Source organism: Xiphophorus maculatus, chromosome 7 (assembly GCF_002775205.1).
Source record: "Xiphophorus maculatus strain JP 163 A chromosome 7, X_maculatus-5.0-male, whole genome shotgun sequence".
NCBI lineage: Eukaryota > Metazoa > Chordata > Actinopteri > Cyprinodontiformes > Poeciliidae > Xiphophorus > Xiphophorus maculatus.
In genome coordinates, this window is record NC_036449.1 from 26,749,471 (window position 1) to 26,770,155 (window position 20,685).

At 39.6% G+C, this 20,685-nt stretch overlaps 1 protein-coding gene and 1 long non-coding RNA gene across 2 annotated transcripts; both read left to right on the forward strand.

The window, feature by feature from the left end:
• The first annotated feature begins 5,686 nt into the window (after positions 1-5,686).
• LOC111609248 lies at positions 5,687-6,387 on the forward strand. The gene is made up of 3 exons (XR_002753007.1): positions 5,687-5,736; positions 6,206-6,277; positions 6,366-6,387. It is a non-coding gene; the product is annotated as an uncharacterized LOC111609248 (long non-coding RNA).
• Positions 6,388-10,034: 3,647 nt separating this feature from the next.
• On the forward strand, positions 10,035-18,881 carry LOC102220921 (heat shock 70 kDa protein 12A-like). Its single transcript, XM_023336224.1, has 4 exons — positions 10,035-10,353; positions 15,217-15,441; positions 15,553-15,724; positions 15,952-18,881. Exons 1-4 carry the CDS (start codon positions 10,078-10,080, stop codon positions 17,067-17,069), a joined length of 1,791 nt encoding a protein of 596 aa, XP_023191992.1. The 5' UTR covers positions 10,035-10,077; the 3' UTR covers positions 17,070-18,881.
• Positions 18,882-20,685: the final 1,804 nt, after the last annotated feature.

Sequence of the window (20,685 nt, forward strand, 5' to 3'; positions counted from 1 at the left end):
GTGAGGGATGCTGTCAGGCTGAAGGAGTCCTATCGGGCCTTTTTGGCCTGTGGGACTCCGGAAGCAGCTGATGGGTACCGGGGGACAAAGTGGCATGCAGCTCTGGTGGTTGTTGAGAAAAAAACTCGGGCGTGGGAGGAGTTTGGAGAGGTCATGGAGAAAGACTTTCGTACGGCTTTGAGGTGATTCTGGTCCACCTTCCGGTGTCTCAAGGGGGAAAAGCAGTATGGCACCAACACTGTTTATAGTGGGGATCGTGTGCTGCTGACCTCTACTCGGTACGTTGTGGCCCGGTAGGCAGAATACTTCGAAAACCTCCTAAATCCCACCAACATGCCTTCCATTGAGGAAGCTGAGCCTGGGGACTCTGGGCTGGGCTCTCCAATCTCTGGGGACGAGGTCGCCGAGGTGGTTAAAAAGCTCCTCGGTGGCAAGGCTCTGTAGGGTTGTGTTGGCTGACACGACTCTGCAATATCACATGGATATTGGGGGAAGTTCCACTGGATTGGCAGACTGGGGCGGTGGTCCCACTGTTCAAAAAGGGGGACCGGAGGGTGTGCTCCAATTACAGGGGGTCACACTCTTAAGCCTCCCTGGCAAGGTCTATTCAGGGGTCCTGGAGAGGAGGGTCTGTCGGATTGTCGAACCTCAGATTCTGGAAGAGCAGTGTGGTTTTCGTCCTGCTCGTGGAACGCTGGACCAGCTCTACACCCTCAGCAGGGTCCTGGAGGGTGCATGGGAGTTCACCCAACCAGTCTACATGTGTTTTGTGGACTTGAAAAAGGCATTTGACCGTGTCCCTCCGGGAGTATGGGGTACCGGGCCCTTTGATACGGGCTGTCAGGTCCCTGTACGACTGGTGTCAGAGTCTGGTCCGCATTGCCGGCAGTAAGTCAGGCTCGTTTCCGATGAGGGTTGGACTCCACCAGGGCTGCCCTTTGTCACCGATTCTGTTCATTACTTTTATGAACAGAATTTCTAGGCACAGCCAAGGTGTTGAGGGAATCCATTTTGGTGGCCTTAGGATCGCAACTCTGCTTTTTGCGGATGATGTAGTCCTTTTGGCTTCATCAGGCCGTGATCTGCAGCTCTCGCTTTAGTGGTTCGCAGCTGAATCGGGACTCAGAGTAGAGCTGCTGCTCCTTCACATCAAGAGGAGCCAGTTGAGGTGGCTCGGGCATCTGGTCAGGATGCCTCCTGGACGCCTACCTGGAGAGGTGTTCTGGGCACGTCCCACCGGGAGGAGGCCCAAGGGAAGACCCAGGACACGCTGGCGGGACTATATTTCTCGGCTGGCCTGGGAACGCCTTGGGATTCCCTCGGAGGAGCTGGAACAAGTGGCAGGGGAGAAGGAAGTCTGGGCCTCCCTTCTGAAGCTGCTACCCCCGCGACCCGACCCCAGATAAGTGGAAGAAAATGGATGGATGGATTTACTTCCTCCCAGTTTGATCACGAGTAGCTTTAAGTTTACCGTCAGTCTGAATTCTGATCAATTAATTAAGCTTTGTAGGATTCAAACATGGTACAAAGGAAAGAAAGAAAAAAAAATCAAATACGTTTGAAGATTTTACAGGACAAAAGGTTTCTCAAAAATAAATAACCAACACATGTTTAATAAAACAACTGATAAAAATGACAAATATTTGAATAAAAAGTTTCTAAGGAAAGTAATTTATGGAGTTTTGGCTTATTTTTCAATTTTAAATTCTTGATTTTCTTAAACTTTGTTTTATCGAACATTTTAAATATAAAATTAGGTTTTATATTTTGAAGTAAGTAAGTATTGAAGTAAGTATTTTACTAACTTATTGAAGTAAAATAAGTAAAATATTTGTTTTACTTACAAGTAAGTGAAAATAAGCAAGTTCATTTTATTTATACAGTATCTTTCTCAGACAGGAGTCACGATGCTTCACAGTAAAAAAGAGCAAAAGCAATAAAAAAAACACACATAGAAAACCAACATACAGGGAGCGAACAGTATAGAGGATAGAAATTATAGACATTAAAAATCTCAATTTTCACATACAAAGCTGAATCCTTATATGTACACTAAATTCTAAAGTGAAACACTGCAAGCACTTCTAAAATTATTGGAATGGATATTTATTGGAAATAGTTTGTACACTTTCATTTGTTTTTATTGCCTTTTCAAAACTCTTAACTACTGATCCTTGGATTTGTTTATCGAAATGTTATTCTGTAAATGTATTTCAATGATAATGTGGAGCTGTTCACTTTTGCAGTAACGAATATGCAAGAGTGTTTTATGTTATTTAGAATATTTATTTCAAAATGCATTTATACTCCATGTTTTCCTGCCTGCAGGGGGCGCAAGACACTTCTTGCGCCCTCTGCAGGTACTAACAGGAGCTTCAGTCTCTGTAGACCATGAGTTGCTGGCGCCCTCTACTGGCAAATCAAGCTATTACAGATAAACTGAAGATGAAGGTGGTTTATGGCCAAAACATTCAGAGGGTTTCAGGTTTAGTGTTAATTTGACAATAGATATTTTTCCTTTTGTTTAGCCACCTATAGAAAATGTTTTAGACACTTTACAGATGAATTTAAATGAATAATTTCATGATTTTATTTAAAACTTGAAGTTACAATAGTATTTTAGTAACGTGTTCTGCTCTGTTTCCTCTAATGTTCCTGAGGGCTGTTTCACAAAACCAGGAGAGTGAATTAAGCCAAGATTTCATCCCATCTTCCTGTTTGTCAACAGATTAAAATGTTAACATGACTGTTTATGAAGTCCTGGAAGGAAGAGCCATGAAGACACTGTACAAGGCTGCAAAAGACAAACTGGGGGGAAAATATGTGGAAGGAAAATTCAATCAGCTCCTGAGAGAAATATTCAGGAGATGGAATCTGGGAAGAATATGAACTAAAATATTCTATGGGGGCTAAAATAATAATGGATTAATTTACTGGTCTCAAACAAGTAGATAAAAATGTTCAGATCAATTTGGACGTCATTATAAAGTCCTGTGTCCTCTTAGACCCCTGGGAGCAAAGAAATTAGCTGAAGAGTTGGGGAGAAACCAAAGTTGGAGTTTCAGAAGAAAAGTTCAGCTCCTGACAATTATCTAAACTGTACAATCAGCTCTTTAAATGTGTCACCAGGTAGTTTTAGTCTCTGATTTCTAGTCGTACAGATGAAATATAGTGATTTAAAATACTGTGGCATGTAGTTCATAGTTGACTGGTGAATCAATACATTGTTGTATAAATTACTGATAATCAGTATAGATAACTTTTTTTGACTGATTCAGTTATGAAAAATAAAGTAAAGAAAAACAGATTAAGTATTTCAAAATACATGCAAAGTTTTGATCCAGTATTTCTAATACTTTGATGTATTGCACATCATATGTCACATGTGTGAGATCATTTTCTATACGTCTATTTAATCTGTCCTCCTGGGTTCGTCCATCACTGCATGGTTTGGCTTGAAAGAGTTCAGACTACAAGGAACATTCAGGTCTGCAGAGAGAATCATCAGAGCTTAAAGTTCCTCCATCAGCAGCTAACATCTCTGCAGATCCCACACATGCTAGACACAAACTGCTCAGACTTTCAGTGCTATTTCGACATGTTCAGCCTAGTCGTTCTTTTGCAAAACCATTGAAGAAAACATATTTTTATTTTTGCCATTTTAAAACACTTGTTATATTTTAAATGTCATGAGATAAAAGTGGAATCAAAGTAAAATCCTTTGTTTGTTTCCACAAACTTGGACACTAAAGCTGATTTTGATTCTTATGTGAGTGAATATTGATGGGGCCAAGACTTTTACTCTCATAGATAAAATGAAGATGTCTTAAAGTCTTGGTTCATGTGTTTCTGCTTAATTTGCAGACCTTTTATTCAGAAAGTTAGTTCTTGTTCATTCAAACAAATTAGCTTTGAGTAAAATTATTTTACACAAAGTTGCCCAACCTTTATGAAATAGATCAGGGGTCTCCAATTAGCTGAGACTGAACATTGAAAGATGGTCTCTGTGTATAAGTGATTAATTATGTATCCAGAATATAAACTGTTCATCAGTTTTCATTGCAGACATTTTTTCTTACTTTTCTTGCAGACAGTGCATTTTAATGAACAGCCATACAAATGCTATGCCAGATTTACCCACAAGGACTATTTGTCATCTGTTCCATGGCAGATTGATAGTGAAACAAATAACATAAAATAAAAGAGAGAAAAAAAATTGGTTTTATAAATAGTGTTGAATTACATGTGGTAATAGTTTTATCTATTGAAGAATAAATTGCACCAAAAATTACATAAATAATTTTCCCATTAGATTATGCCCTCTTTCACTTTTATTAATATCTGTTCAGAAAGATGTTTCCCAGGAGCTAAAAGCAGAAGCAATTGTTCTGTAATCTTAGATACCATCTTTCACCACTAGAGGACACTGTCAAAAAGGAAATGGACCTTTTCAACCAGCTTGTCAAGATGGTAAACAGGTAAACATTAATGAAACCTTTTGCTGTATTTACTGATGTACTTTCTATGTTCAGTAATAGACATTTGGTTCTTGAGAAGAACTTGGTTTATTATCAGCCACCATCATTACATCAATCCTGCAGTTATTCTACAGTAAAAGTCTTTAAATATAGGAAACAGGCCACATTTATCAAGTTAATTAACTGTAAATCAGAACTGATTTTGTTTTGGAGTATCTGTAAAAATACTTCTAAATGAGTAACAATATCTAAATGAACTAGTCTGTGGGTATGTGTGGAGCTTGTATATTATAGAAGAAGTGTCATCCTGTTAACCAAAGTCTTCCTATTTACTTGAATTTTTAAAAAGAGCTAAATTAGAGATAACAATGGTCTCCTTTGTTGCCTGTCAGTGTGATTGTCTCTGATTACAATTCATGAGCCTGACACCATGGACTGTAAAATTAGTAAAGTTACACTGTTAAAAGTTACCAGCAATAATTTGAATTATTTTGCATGTTGGAAAATGTTTTTCTAAACCATTTTTTCACCATGTTTTTCATTCATTCATAACTGTCATAGCTATCACAGCTGTGACTTCACAGTTTTCAGCTAAGTAAATATTTAGCTTATTAATTAGATTTCTAGCTTGAAACTGAGAAATTCATAAATGAATGACTGAGGTTCTACACAATCTTAATAGTGAAATATCATATTTACATGTAAATAATCATTTCATTATAAAGACAAAAGAAAATGAAATCATTAGGCTAAAAGCGCAGGCAGTTAGATGCCTTGAATATTTCAGTATCAGTGTCAATAGAATAAACAATACTGGTTGAGCTCTACTACTGTTACATTATTTTAACACTTGTTGAGAGAATAATTTAATCTAACTTCTTGGTTCGATGAATATTTTTTATGTAAATCTGCCAGAAGTATTAATAATTTTGGCAAGTCACATAGACTGACATTTTTGCACACAATTTCCCTTTCTGTAGATCTGCTCTAAGAAACAAAGAAGAAGAATTGAAATCATTGAATGAAAGGTAAAATTCACACAACAAGCTCAAAGAAATTAATAATTGTTCTGCCTCCCCATCACAACATCATTACAATATTAGGTTTGAATAGCTTTCAGCTTGTATAAATATATATACATATATATATAACTAAATGCATAGTTTATTAGTTATTTATTTTAAAACTTTGTTTATTTTTCCCCTCACAGATCTGAACTGAAACAAAAAGAGGAAGAAGTGAAATCCCTCAAACAGAGGTATAAGTCACGTAACAAGCTCAGCTATCATATTTATATTCAGTTTTGTCAAATCTTCATTATGTTTGCATTATGTCATTTAAATACTGCAGGCCAAACTGTGAGGAATGAGTCATGATTGCTTAAATTAGACTTTTAAAAGTATTTTTCCCGTCCAGCATGTTCTGGAGCAATCTTTAAAGCTTCACTTGTGATCTAAAGCACAAACAACTGACTGCAAGACGAAGCTTTTAGCAGAGAATCAGTTTATCAATTCAAGAAAATAAATTCTCTAAGCAGCAATCTGCAACCCAAATTAGTTTGGTTTTGATTACTTCAGCTAAACTCACCTTCAAAGGAATAAGATACAAAGACGTATCTTAAGACATCACTTGTTGTGAATCAGCATAATATAAATTATCTTAATTACCTTCTGCCTTCAGTTCTGCACATTCATGTAAATGATGACAAATATTTTATTTACTTAAAGACTGCAGGAATCAGCAGATGTGAGATCCAGCCCCCAGCGTTGTAACCCACAAGGATGTGAACACAAAGAAAGGTTTGATTTTTAAATTAACCATAAAATACCATGAATAACCAATAATCAGAGAACTGATGATTTTAATAACTTGTATCTTTTAACACAGTATGACTCAGATGGAGATGTTTTACAAAGAGAAGCTCATAAAGGCCCAGTAAGATTTTTCTAATATTTTGTTTAGCTAGTTCCCACCTAATATTTAACCTAATGATTTATATCTGCAGGTCTTCATTCAACTGTTAATATTATATCAATGTTTGATTATAACTGAACTCAAATGATGTGTCCCTCAAAGCTTCACTTTTCCCTCCACAGATCTGAAACAGCCAAAAAACAGAAAGAACTGAAATCAGTCAAAGACAGGTACAGAAAGGTGAAACATCATATTTACTGACCTGCTGCATAAATAACCAAACTAACTGTTTGACAGACTGGCAACACAGATGGCCGCTTCACTAAAAACAGGAGACACTGAGAGCATGAACAACCCGGTCAGTAAAACCAGACTGACTGAGATGTACGACAACCTGAAACTGCTGCAGTGGCCAAAAGTCAAAGATCAGCTGAAGTCCAGGAAGATCAACCCAAAGGAGGCCAAAGATCTGATTCAGGTAGATCTGATCTCAGGACGTTTACCTGCTGGGTTTAATGTCACTGTGGGTCTCATTTGACTGATATGGAACTGATCTCTGTAGAAAACATTTGGAAATGCATCAGATAAAATGAAGAGAAGGAAGCAGCAGATAGAAGAGATGTTCCAACAGTCTGAGTCCAGCAGTGGACTGACTCCTCAGAAGGTAACTGGACTGTGGAACAGCTTTCTCTACAGAATCATTAAAGCAGCATGAGGAAGTGTGTAAGCAGCATGAGGAAGTGTGTAAGCAGTATCTTCCTGTGTTCCAGGTTAAAGAGTACAGACAGCTCACAGTTCAGAACCTGCAGATGGTTCTGTTCCACACCAACAAAGAAGAAGTTCTGAAGGTATGTTTACAGAAGATCCAGTTTGGAAACCAGACAGAAAACAGATACATTTATAGCTGTGATGGAGCAATCAATGTGTAACTTTGAGCATTTCCTTCTCAGACTGGTTTCCCAGAATGTTTAGGTGAATTTCCAGAGGAAGTGAAGGTGGATCTGAGACCTCTGACCTCTGAATGCTACTGGCTGAGCTGCTTGATGGCTCTAAACAATCCTCCTCTTCAGCCGGACTGGAAGAACCATGTTCCTGGATTTGACTCCTGGGATATTTTTCCTCGAGAAATCAAACCACCTATCATGTAGAAGAAGCAGACGCAGAAATGAGGAAAACAGATTCTGATATCACTTCTTGTTTCTTAATTTTTATATTATATTTTATATTAAGGACTACTTGTATGATCAGAGGAACCTAAGTTATAGTGACTGGAACGGTAAGTGGTAGGAATTGTTTCAGTTAGTCAGAACTGCTCTTTGCTTGGTAATGAATGATGCTCTGCTTTCAGGTAAACAGCTATTGTTACTTTCATTTAATTTCATAAATAACTCAAAATGCCCCAGGAGAACTCTTCAGTGCTTTGTTGTGGCCAGTCACATTTACCAAACAGCACCACTCTTCTCATTAAGATGAACAAAGAAAAATACATGAGTGAAGAGTTTCATTTCAGGTTGCATCATATATTAAGATGTGTTATTGCAGGGGCAATTTTAAATTAAGTGGTCTTTGACAGCTTGTTAAATGGGTCAGCTGGTCTTCACCCTGAAAGTTTGAGAAACACTGATTTAGAGATGTATGCAGACTACAGGGGATTAGAATTTGCAATTCAGACATGCTCACATGCTCCTCCAACAGCCAGTGTTGAAAGAATAATTTATCATCTCAAACTGTGGTCCCTGGAGCATTTGTGGTGCAGAGGCACACCCTAGTGGACAGAAAACAACTCCAGGACTACTGTACTTACAGTATATGATCAGAGGAAGCCAAGTTATAGCGACTTGATTCCTTTGAGCAGTTAGTTGTAAGAATTGTTCCAGTTAGTCAGAACTGCTCTTTGCTCTGTATTGAATGATGCTCTGCTTTCAGGTAAACGGCTATTGTCAATTTCATAATTTTTTTTTAAGTAACTCAAAATGCCAAAGTAGACCTCTTAAGTCTGTTGTGACCCGTCAACTTTACCAAACAGCACCACGCTTCTCATTAGGATGAACAAAGAAAAATATATAAGAGACTAATAACACAGACTAATAACACAGACTTATATCTGCATGCAGTAGAGATTAAGAGGAAGAAAAATAGTAGGAACACAGGTGACTTCCTGTTGGAAGGGGGCGGGTCTAAAGTGTTGTCACCTGTTGACCATTTGAATGTGATGAGCTCTGACTGTGATGATACAAATGAAGTTTGATGCAGCTGGGAGCTTATATAGGGAAGTTATTCCATCTTGATGTTTCATGGCGAAAAGCCAGATTTGAGGCTTGACCACGCTCACATGCTTTGATATAGGAAAATTCCTTTGATAACTTTTGAACTTCAATGCCTCAAGACTGTGCTGACTGAGTTTGAAGACTGGATCTCAAAAGCTGTAGGAAGAGTTCGCTCAGATACAACATCAATAAAATAGACAAAATGTCGGCTTTGATCCAAAATGGCCGACTTCCTGTTGGGTTTAGACCATGACTTCAAGAAACTTTTATGTAGGTCCTGACAAGATACAAATTTGTATTTGTATCTTGAATTTGAATTTGTAGTTTCATAATTCTGGGAAAAAGCATGGCTGGGGGCTGATTTTTTAAAATATTCTACAGGGCACTGTGGAGTAATTAGGCCACGCCCACCAAATGTTGGAACGGATTCCTGTTGGGGGTGGACAAGAATTGATCTCAGTGAGTTTGGTGCAGCTCAGTTGAAACATGAGGAATCTAGAGCCAAACGTAACCTGACACTTCACCGCACAGCCACGGCTCGCCCTCCACGGCTCGCCCTCCACTGAAAACTCTTGACGCTTTAAAACAAGTGAGACCAACTTGTTATCTGTCATCTGACACAAGATCACCTTGATTAGGTCAAAAGAGCCAGACATGGAGCTTTCCAAGTGATAAAAGTCACTTCCTGTTCTGAAGGGGTGGGGCATAGACAACATCAGACTATGACAATGTAGGATTGTCAGGCATCCAACCAGGATCACTCATGCCAAGTTTGGTGCCAATTGACCTTATTATGTGAAAGTTATAGCGTCTTGTTTGTTTTGGCGAGTATGGCAAGTTCGCCGCTCTGCCACGCCCCCTGAATATATACGAAAAGTTTTTTTCTTCAATAACTTTTAAAGCCCTATGCCCTTACAGGATTCTGACCAAGAATGAAGCCGATAGGTCAAAATCCCTAGGAGGAGTCTGTTAAAGTTCGACGTGAGTAAAAGTGAAAAATGGGCAAAATTTGACCTTTGACCCAAAATGGCCACCTCCCTGTGCATTTTAGAGGGTACCTCCAAGAGACTTTTTTTTTAATTTGGGGGATCCACCTACATACAGTTTCAGATCTCTCTGACCTACGATTTCTCCCAACTCACGTTAGGGGGCAGTTTGGCCACGCCCATTTGAGATTTCTAACCCTAACCCTAAATCCAAAAATTTTCCTTGAGGACAATTTTGGGTCAAGTTTGGTGAGTTTTTGAATATGTTAAAGGCCCCAAACAGCCACGTAAAGTGGTTGATAAACAACTCTGTCTAAAACAAATGTCAATGTAGCAGGAGGTGTGGTTTAGAGAAATAAATGCTGCTTGACAGCTGCGTATTCACACAGTTGCATTCCTCCCTTACCTTGACTAGTAGGAGTTTCTTCTGCAATGAGTGACTTGCTTGTCATAGCGATAGACTTTGGCACAGCATATAGTGGATATGCCTTTAATATCACAACCAAAAAGGGAAAAAGTAACTTGCCAAGGTGGGGAAAGGAGTATGGATTTGACACCCCAAAGACTCCAACCTGCATTTTATTTAATGAAGATGAAACATTTCTGAGTTTTGGCTATGAAGCCAAAATGGCATACAAGGAAATGAGGAGAGAAGAAGCAGAGAAACATTATTTCTTTGAAAATTTCAAGATGGAACTCTACAACAAAGTAAGTATGAACAAATCCCTCATAACTCTATAATGTAATGTTATAATGCATGTTCCCACATTGATCATTTCTGTATTTTGTGTACAGCTTCCCCAAATAGTTTTTAGTGAAGATGTGTCTCTTAATAATGTTTACATATTTAAATTGTATTAAATATAATTGCATATATTTTTTTACCTGTATTTTTACATTTTCTATTTCACTTTACCAATTAATTATTATTATTATTATTATTATTATTATTATTATTATTATTACTTACAAACATCCAAAAACATATTCATTGTTAATTCCACAGTTAATTCCAGGTTTTTTCTGACTTCATCGCTCTCTCACACCTATCCTCCTCTCTACAAGAAAATCTCCCTCTTCATGAACATTTTGACCTTTTAGAATAGAATAGAATAGAATAGAATTACTTTATTCATCCCAGCAGGGAAATTATTTCGCAGTTACAGCAGCATAGAGACAAGACACACAACATCCACCACCGAGTAGCAATTGTAGACAAGATAAAATAAGAATAAAATATGACTTGCTGTCAATATAAAAAGCAGCTTAAAGCAGTCCTTGCAAGGATTCAAAATGCAGAACAGAATGTATATGTAAATATATGTACAGCAAGTGTGCCACAGTGCAGTTGTGCGAAATTGGACTGATTAGTGCAGAACAATGATTTAGCTTTTATTGTACAGTGAGATGGCATGTGGCAGGAAGGATTTTCTGTATCTGTCCCTACGACAGCAGAGCTGGAGCAGCCTATCTGAGAAGGTGCTCCGCTGTCTGTCCACTATGTGGTGGAGAGGGTGCTGTTTATTGTCCATAATAGACAGAACCTTCTTCAGTGTCCTCCTCTCCACCACAGTTTCCAGGGACTCCAGCCTTAGTCCCAGTACAGAGCCAGCTTTCCTGATGATTTTGTCTAGTCTATTAGAGTTGCTGGCTCTGATGCTGCTTCCCCAACACACAGCAGCAAAGAAGATGGCACCGGCAACAACACTGTGATAGAAGGTCTCCAGCATCTTGCTGCACACATTGAAGGATCTCAGCTTCCTTAAAAAATAGAGTCTGCTCATCCCCTTCCTGCACACAGCGTCAGTGTTAGATGCCCAGTCCAGTCTGTTGCCGATTACAACTCCCAGGTATTTGCAATCCTCCACCTCCTCCACCACTTCCCCTTTGATCTTCAGTGGCCGTGAAGGTATCTTCTTCCTTCTGAAGTCAATCACCATCTCTCTGGTCTTACTAATGTTGAGCCTCAGGTGATTCTGGTCAGACCACTCCACAAAGCTGTCCACCAGTGTCCTGTACTCCCCCTGCCCTCCATCCCCTATACACCCGACAACCGCTGAGTCATCAGAAAACCTCTGTAGGTTACATGACTCAGAGTTGTACTGGAAATCAGTGGTGTACAAGGTGAAGAGAAAGGGAGAAAGCACAGTTCCCTGTGGAGCCCCTACGTCACTGACCACCACATCAGACAGGACACTGCCCAGATGGACAAACTGTGGCCTGCCTGTCAAGTAGTCAGTCACCCAGGAGATCACTGAGTCGTCGACACCCATCTTCCGCAGCTTCTCACCCAGTAGCAGAGGCTGGATGGTGTTGAAGGCACTGGAGAAATCAAAGAATGTGATTCTCACAGTGTCTCCTCCACCATCCAGGTGCGACAGTGCTCGTTGCAGCAGGAAGATGACGGCATCATCAACTCCTAAGTGGGGCTGGTAGGCAAATTGCAGGGGGTCTAGAAACGTCCTCACCTGAGGCCTCAGCTGGGCCAGGACCAGTCTCTCCATGACCTTCATCACATGAGATGTGAGAGCGACTGGTCTGTTGTCCTCTGGGTCGGCTGGCCTTGGCTTCTTGGGAACAGGAACCACATGTGATGTCTTCCACCGCAGCGGGACTCTCTCCAGCCTCAAGCTGAGGTTGTACATGTGTGCCAGTACTGGGGCCAGCTGGATGGAGCAGGTCTTCAAGATCCGTGGTGTAATGCCATCAGGTCCTGCAGCCTTCCCCTGGTGTAATCGCTCCAACTGTCTCTCAACCTGGCCTGTAGTCATCGTTAGCTGGGGGTAGGTGTTGTTGTCTGCAGTGGAGATGGGGGATGGGGGGCTGAAGGAGAGGTGGTGTGCTGGAGAATGCCGGTAGGTGGAGTGAACGACTTGGGGCAGTGTGGATGTGTGGGGGGATGGTGGTGGTAGGGGAGTAGCAGGAGGTGAGCTGAACCTGTTGAAAAACTGGTTGAACTGGTTTGCTTTATCCCGGCCCCCAGATATCTGTGTGTCCTTCATTCCTTTCCACACATCTTTCACACTGTTCTGCTCAAGTTTGGACTCAAGCTTCCTCCTGTAGTTGTCCTTGCATGTCCTCAGTGTCTCTCTGAGTTCACGCTGGACTCTCCTCTGCTCCTCCTTATCTCCAGACCTGAAAGCCATCTTCCTTTTGTTTAAAAGTGCCTTCAGGTAGCTGGTAATCCAGGGTTTATTGTTGGAGAAGCAGCGCACGGTCCGGGCTGGCATGACAGTGTCCTCACAGAATCTGATGTAGTCCGTGATGCAGTCAGACATGTTGTCGATGTCCTCCCCATGAGGCCCACAGAGCACATCCCAGTCTGTCGACCCAAAGCAGTCCTGCAGTGCCTCAGCTGCCTTCTGTGTCCACCTCCTCACTGCCCTGATGCGCACAGGCTGCCTGCTCACTAAGGGGACATTCTTGGGAGTCATCCTTACCAAGATGTGGTCCGACCTGCCAAGGGGGGGCAGGGCTGTGGCGCTGTATGCATCTTTGGCATTAGCATACAGGAGATCCAACACTTTGTTTTCCCTGGTGGGACAGTCATCATACTACTGGAAGTTGTGTAAAGTTTTGTCCAATGAGGCATGGTTAAAGTCACCTGTGATGACCATGAAGGCGTCCGGGTTTTTAGTCTGTATTTTTGCTGTAGTAGCGCTGATGACGTCACAGGCCACCGCTGCATCAGCTGATGGGGGAATGTAAACAGCGATCAAAATGGCGGACGTAAACTCCCTCGGTAAATAATACGGCCGCATTCCCACAGCCAGAAGTTCAATGTCCGGGCTACAAATCTGTTCCTTCACGTTAACATGACCGGGATTACACCACCTCTCACTCACATAAAGTGCAATTCCGCCGCCCTTCTTCTTCCGACTCTTGGAAAGGTCCCTATCCCTCCTCACCAAGGAAAATCCAGGAACCTTCACGCTGCAGTCTGAAATAAGCGAGTTTTACTGGGCTACCAGCAGATAATCTGACCTCTTCCTCAGTCTGTGCCTCGTCTGTTTCAGCTTCCTCATCATCATTCTCTTACAAATCTGCAACAAGAAAATCGTTCAGCTCCTATTCCTGCACTGAACAATTACAGTTAAGAGTGTGAGTTTTTCTAATGGCTAATTAGTCTTTGCATTATGTTGCAGTAATGGCTTTACCTTACTAGTCTCCATTTGTATAGCTCATTCTGTTAACTTTAGGCCAAGTAGTCTCTTTTACAATCATTAATCTGTCATAAAAGCAGAATACCAGCTAAATTAGTTATCCTTCTATTTTAATACATCATTATATCATTAGCAAAATCAGTAAAACTATTTTAAATATATTATTTTCCAGCATTAATTTGGCAGGGAGTCCTGAGCAGGAGGGATCCTCAGAGTAGAAAATTCAACCAAACTAGAAATTTAAACAACAGTGAATATCCATATAACAGTCAGAGAAATATTCATGTCTAGGTGAAAGAAGTGTTTGGGTAAAATGTTTAAGGGTAGCATAGTTGAAACATGCCCATGAGCTTTATTCTGCTTCAACCCTGTCAGATGTCCTATTACTAGTCTACTTTCTAAAACTCTGCTTGTAAACTGTATAAATTATTTGTAAGCTCCCCCTTTAGAAATCTGACTATCCGTTTTAAAGGTAGATTAGAAAGAACTTACAAATATACCCACACCTTTTGGATTTTAGTAAGCCCTGGCAATTGTTTATAAAACACATCATATGATGTATCAAGAAAGCAAAAGGCCTATTTGCACTGCAGGGCCTACCCCGTTTCACCTGTTGTACTTTGGTCCTCATTATTTTTACATTGAGCAGAGTGCAGCCTCAAAGGGTGCTGGGAACATGGAAGCTGCCGAAGTTTCTCCCCACAGACCGTGGAACACATTTGTTCCTTGTTGTCCCATTCAGCTCCTTCTGAACACATTTGTAAATGAAGAATCTGAGGAAAAGATTTACCTCAGCTTTACCTCTTAACTAAATTATTCCAAAAATTTTCATCTGAGTGTCATCTCAGAGCTGAATTTGGTGCAGCTGAATTAATGCTGCAGCTTGCAGAAATTTCCCCACTGGAGCGGAGCAAGATCAGGAAATTCACTCGTTCAGAGACTCTTGCCAACTTCTGACCACTTCAGTTGGAGAAATGCTCTCTGATTTAAAGAACTTTGGCTGAAGTGGAGTTTCCAGTGTAATACAGATGCACAGATTCATCATCCATATCAACATCAAAACCTTGAGCCATTTGAAAAGAATGAAAAGAATTTGCCATTGAATATGTAATTATTATGATTTCAAATCATGGTGCCAATGCACCAATCAACAATTGAACTCAAACCAGCCTCATCCAGTCGCCCCGATTGGAACCACAGCTCTCTGGGTTTCAAGGAACGGGATGGGGCCAGAATGGAAGTGCTAATAGCAAAAACTGGACCCAGGTTTGTAGCCAGACTGGGCAGAGCATTACTAACTAATGCTAAATATAATTAAATTCTAATATAAATAATATAATTTAAAACAGAAATGAAGACTGCTTATACCACTAAGCCACTGTATCTAATATCAAATGAACATCTCCAGGAACTCAGCAATAATCTGAAGATTAAAGACGTCATTGGAAAATCTATGAAGGCATTGAAGGTTTTCTCAGAATCTCTGAGATTTCTTAAAGAAGATGCACTCAGAACAATCAACCAAGCCACAGGGAGCATGGAGTTCATTCCCTCTGACTTCACCTGGGTGCTGACGGTTCCTGCCATCTGGAATCCTTCAGCTAAACAGTTCATGAGAGAAGCTGCAACTCAGGTAACACAAGGTTTTACAATGATCAAATTCCCCCTTGAGGACCAACAAAATACATTCTATTCTAATGAAATTGTGAGATCTTCAGAGTTATGAGACTTTGTCTTTTTGTAGGCAGGTATTGTAACAGAAGGAGCTGAAGACAAGCTGATGATGGCATTGGAACCAGAAGCAGCTTCAATCTGGTGTAAGAAGCTTCCATCAGATGGTTTCATTTCTGAGAATTACAATGAAGAGTCACTGGATCAGTCTGCAGGGACTCAGTACATCGTTGTTGATTGTGGAGGTAATGTGTCTGTGATTTTGATGCAATGTGTTATTGAATCATTCACAAAGCATTTTTAAATTTCTACATACAAGAACATTGTAAGACAGAATGTTTTGGGGGAAGGGATTGCAGACCGTTGTGAATTAGAATGACTCCAACTTCAACAGAGGTGTTTTTGTTTTTGTTATTGTTATTGTTATTATTATTAAGCCAGCCATCTGTATTATACCCTCTGTTTATTTAAGGAGGAACTATTGACATCACTGTTCATGAAGTCCTGGATGGAGGAGCCCTGAAGGAGCGGCACAAGGTCTCTGGAAATGATCTGGGAGGACAAACTGTAGACAGAAAATTTAAGCAGTTTCTCAGAGAGATACTTCCTGAAGGAGTCTGGGATGAATTTGAACAAAACTCTCCCAGTGCCGCTCAGAAAATTATGTACGAGTTTACCTACCTCAAACAGGTTGATAAAGATGTTCAGATTAGCTGCCCATTCACACTGGGATCATTAATTAAAGACAAATCAGACACAGAAAACTTTGTTCAGTCAGAACTTGGTGCTTCCTGGGATGGTGATTTCATCAAAATCTCAAGAGACAAAATGAGGTCTTTCTATGATGAAAGTCTGAAGGGCATCACTGAGAATCTCAAGGAAATCTTTAACTGTGGTCTCAACATCAAGTACATTCTGTTAGTGGGTGGGTACGCTCAGAGTCAAATTCTGCAGCAGCACATTACTGACCAGTTTGGACAACAGTGTAAAGTTCTGTGTCCTTTCAGAGCTCAGGAGGCGATTATGAGAGGAGCTGTAGAGTTTGGTAGAAACCCAGATGTTGTGGCTTCTCAGAAAAGTTCCTATACTTATGGATTTGCTGTTTATGAATACTTTGATGATAGCAAACATAAGGAAGGAAAGAAATTTACAGCCAAAGGTGTGGAATGGAGTCGAGATATTTTCAGGAAACTGGTGGAAGAAGGTGAAGATCTTGGTTCAGAGGGTACCAGAGAGTTCTTATGTTCTTCAGTAAAAGCCGATCAGAAAGAGATGGAACTGAAATTCTTCCGCTCATTAAGAAAAGATCCAGTGTATGTAGATGACTGGGGAGTGGAAAAGGTTGGTTCATTCATTGTAGACATGACTGGAGGCGGTAAAGTCAAACTGAATATTAAGTTTGGCTCCACAGAGATAAAAGCTACTGGGACCAACCTGACTACTGGAGAGAAAAAAAATGTCAAAATTGACTTCATCACCACAGATTCAGATGATGATGATGTTAGTGTTGGATCCAGTTCTTACTCAGAAGAATATACTTTAGATGGTGCTGATGAAACTTGTTGCCAAGAGGTTTATGTGTTAGAGTGAATCATCATTGAATCAATAGAAGCATTTTCCAATGAAAATGGTTATGTTCAAAAATATACTCCATGAACTATACGCCATGGTGTCATTGATTATGTAGTAGCTGAATCCTCGCCATATGGTGGTGGAAAGTAGTAGACATACTGTCTGAGATAAATCAACATTTGTATGGAAGGGATTACTAAAAAGCAGAATACCTGTTGTTTCTTATCTTTTGTGCAGAATCAAGTCTAGAAATAATTTTATTATTATTTTAATTGTTTTATTAAAATAATGCTAAAGTTATACAAGATTAAAAAAAATAAGGTGGAATATGTGCTGTGATGGGAACACTTCCCACCACTAACAGCTAACAAAATTTTTCAGCTAACAAGATTATTATGGTGCAAAATTTTGTGGCTTGTAATATCAGTCGAGTTTAAACACTCAGCATTATTATCTTTCAAAGATAATTAATCACTGTTTGTGGAATGTGGTGCATTTACTGGATCCTGATGGTGCATTTAACTGCTTCTGAGACACATGTATGACCACTTCTGGTTCAAAGTTGCTTTTTTTTTCTTTTTAATTGCTTCAAAAACTCATTCCAGAAAAGTGTTATAGATTCTTCTCGTGATGCTGTGTCTGGAGGGAGGTTCATAGTTATCTGTTGTAATTCTGAAGATGTTCATTAGACCAACAGCATTCACTTTGCTGTGTAGTTTTTGCTTTTAGCATATTCTGCACTTATCTACAAGCTACATCCAACATAGCGAGTTGAAGCCTCTTGCCACAATTTATTTGAGTGGGTGGTTTGCTGGAATCAATAGTGTGTCATGTATTTCAGATTCGAAGTTACTCTGGTGACAAGAGAACTCAACTTTGCAGCGTTTACAAATATCTTCAGTTCGATCAGGACTGCAGTTTTGAAATTTAAATGTTCATATGAGTGCTGCCGCAGTATTAAACCCAATTGCTTTTTTAGTTTTAGACACTAAACATCATCCCACCCTATTTGTGGCTTTTTATATCTAGTGAGCACAGACTTGTAAAATAACAGATTCAAAAGACTATGTCAATGATTGATAAAATAATCGTTGCTGTTAATCAATTAATGCATTAATGGCATAATGAGTTAAGTTGCTCAACCCTAAAATAAGCATAAATTACCTTAGACAAATCACCATCCTGCTGTTTAAAATGGCAGTCTCCCATACAATAAACAGTTCAGTTTTGTCATTCATATAGTTTAATTTCATCCAAATTAATTTAATTACTACATCAAAAGATATTACTCTTCAGTAGTATCTTACAGAATGGCCTTTTGGATGTTTTATACCTTTGCTTGAAGATGATGTAGAATAGCTTTATATATATATTTCAGTCAAGTTTTTTGTTTTCTTAGTTTTGTTGTCAAGTTGTCATTGTTATTAGTCTTGTACTGCGAAAATGTGAAGTATACTTTTACTTTTCGTGGTTAGATAACTGTGGATCACCTGGAAGAAGATAAGCATGAACAAAAAAATGGAGTATTGAACCTGAGCTTGTTTGTGATCTTAGCACCAGGTGGGTTTTGTTCACATCTTTTAGTGCTGCAGGCAACAAAAACCAAATGGAGAAGCTGATCCTGATAAAATAGTGGCTAAATGCCACTTTCATGTAGCCTCACTTGTAAGAGTAATATTACTTTTTGAAAATAACCTTTACGCTGGTCATTTTTGTTTTTACAAATTGTTTTAATGCTCGGATTTACTACTCTAATTTAAAATGTCATGTTTCTATTAGCTGTAAAGGAAAATTCATAATTAACAGAAATAAAATATTTTTTAACAACCATCTGTGTCTAATTTAACTTCACTGCTCACAAAATTAAACATTAAAATAACACATCCTAGATTTTAATTAATTAAATACATTCTCACTGAAAAGCTTTATTAACACAGTGGAAGTGATTGAAAGGAAAATAGCACAAACCTTATCAATGTAAAGATTTTTACACCTTGGAGATCTGGATTTGGGTTCACACTCAAGTGGAAAATAACATGACTGCTTAATCGTCAGTTAATTTTCCTCAATACAAGCCTAAATGAGGCTCAGTAGTGTGTGTGGCCTCCACATGTCTGTGTAACCTGTGGCATGTTCCTGATGAGACTGTGGATGTTGTCCTGAGGAATCTCTTTTCAGACCTGTATTGGAGCTTCAGTCAGCTCCTGAGCTGTTTGTGGTGGATTGACCGAAATATAATGTTCCCGATGTGTTCAATTAAATTCAGGTCTGGGAAACGGGCAAGCCTTTTACATAAAATTAATCCCCTGATCATGTAGGAACTGCTGACACATTTCAGGCCCACCATCATAATGCAGGTGGTGGGTGCATTCCTCTAATTTACACGCCACTCCATACTTTTGGTAGTCAGGGCAACTCTGCTTAGCACATGGAGGGCTGTGACCATATCATATTATTCACGATAACACCGGTAAAAAGACTTGCCCAGTAAAATACATTTTATTGTGAAATGCTAATTTCCGTCGTGTAAATACGCCATCCCATTATCCATGCCACGATATAGAAGTTGGAAAGATGAAAGTAAACATGGCGGAACTGGCATACAAAGAAGAAGCTGCTCAGATGGCTTACAGTCTGGACTGGACTAAATTTCACAGAATTAGCTGCTATCTGTGATAAGGTAAAGTTTTGGCTGATGCAGCTCTTCTACCTGTTACCTGGTTACATGGAGCTCAGCTCAGCATCAGCTCGCCTCTCCTCTCAACATCAGAAGAATGAACCAATCAGCCTTTTGAACTGAAACTTTCTGAAACCTTGACATCTTCCCAAAACATAAATAATTTGAAGCTTGGCGCAAGGTTCAGGGTCAACGAGATATACGTATGAAACAGGAGAAAGATTTCCTGACCATTTGATCAGCACCTGGTTGACTGGAGGCGCAAGGATATGCAACTAGTCTCAATGTTATTTAAACATTTAAATAAATCAGTGGAAGCGAAAATTTACTGTGCTTATTACTCTGTGTCCCAAATCAGTCATTCCTTTAGTAAAAATATGAAGCAAACTTTGCTCATTGTTGGTAAAGTGAGAAAAACTGGGCGGCAGGGTAGGGGGAGGGGGGAACAGAAAACTAAACATCAAAACAATGACACGCCATACTTTGTCGGAGATGTCTGTGACAGATGAAAGAAATAAAAATGAACAAAGTTAATTTTATTAGGACAGTTATTAGGAAGTGTGCTCAAGCTTTTACTGTTTGCAGGGTTTTTGTTATGTGACATATATTTTGGTTTTGAGCATTTTTAAAAGGGAAGCTTTTCTTTAAAAAATATTAAACAAGATCCTTAGTTTTGCACAAAATGATTGCATTTCTACAAACACATGAGACAGAAACACTTTTTAACATCTTGCAAAACTAAAGTTCTGTTGATGCCTGTGAAAAGAACCTCCCAGGTGCCAGCATCCACAAGGCTGAGCCCACACCACATACTGTATGCCTCTGTGATGCATTTAACTATTAGAGCCAAAGGCCATTGGTAAGTTGGACAGTTCCAAAATGATCAAATTAACCGACACATATACTCTTAAGCAGATTCCCTTTGACCTAAACAAGATGGAACTGAAGGACTTTCTT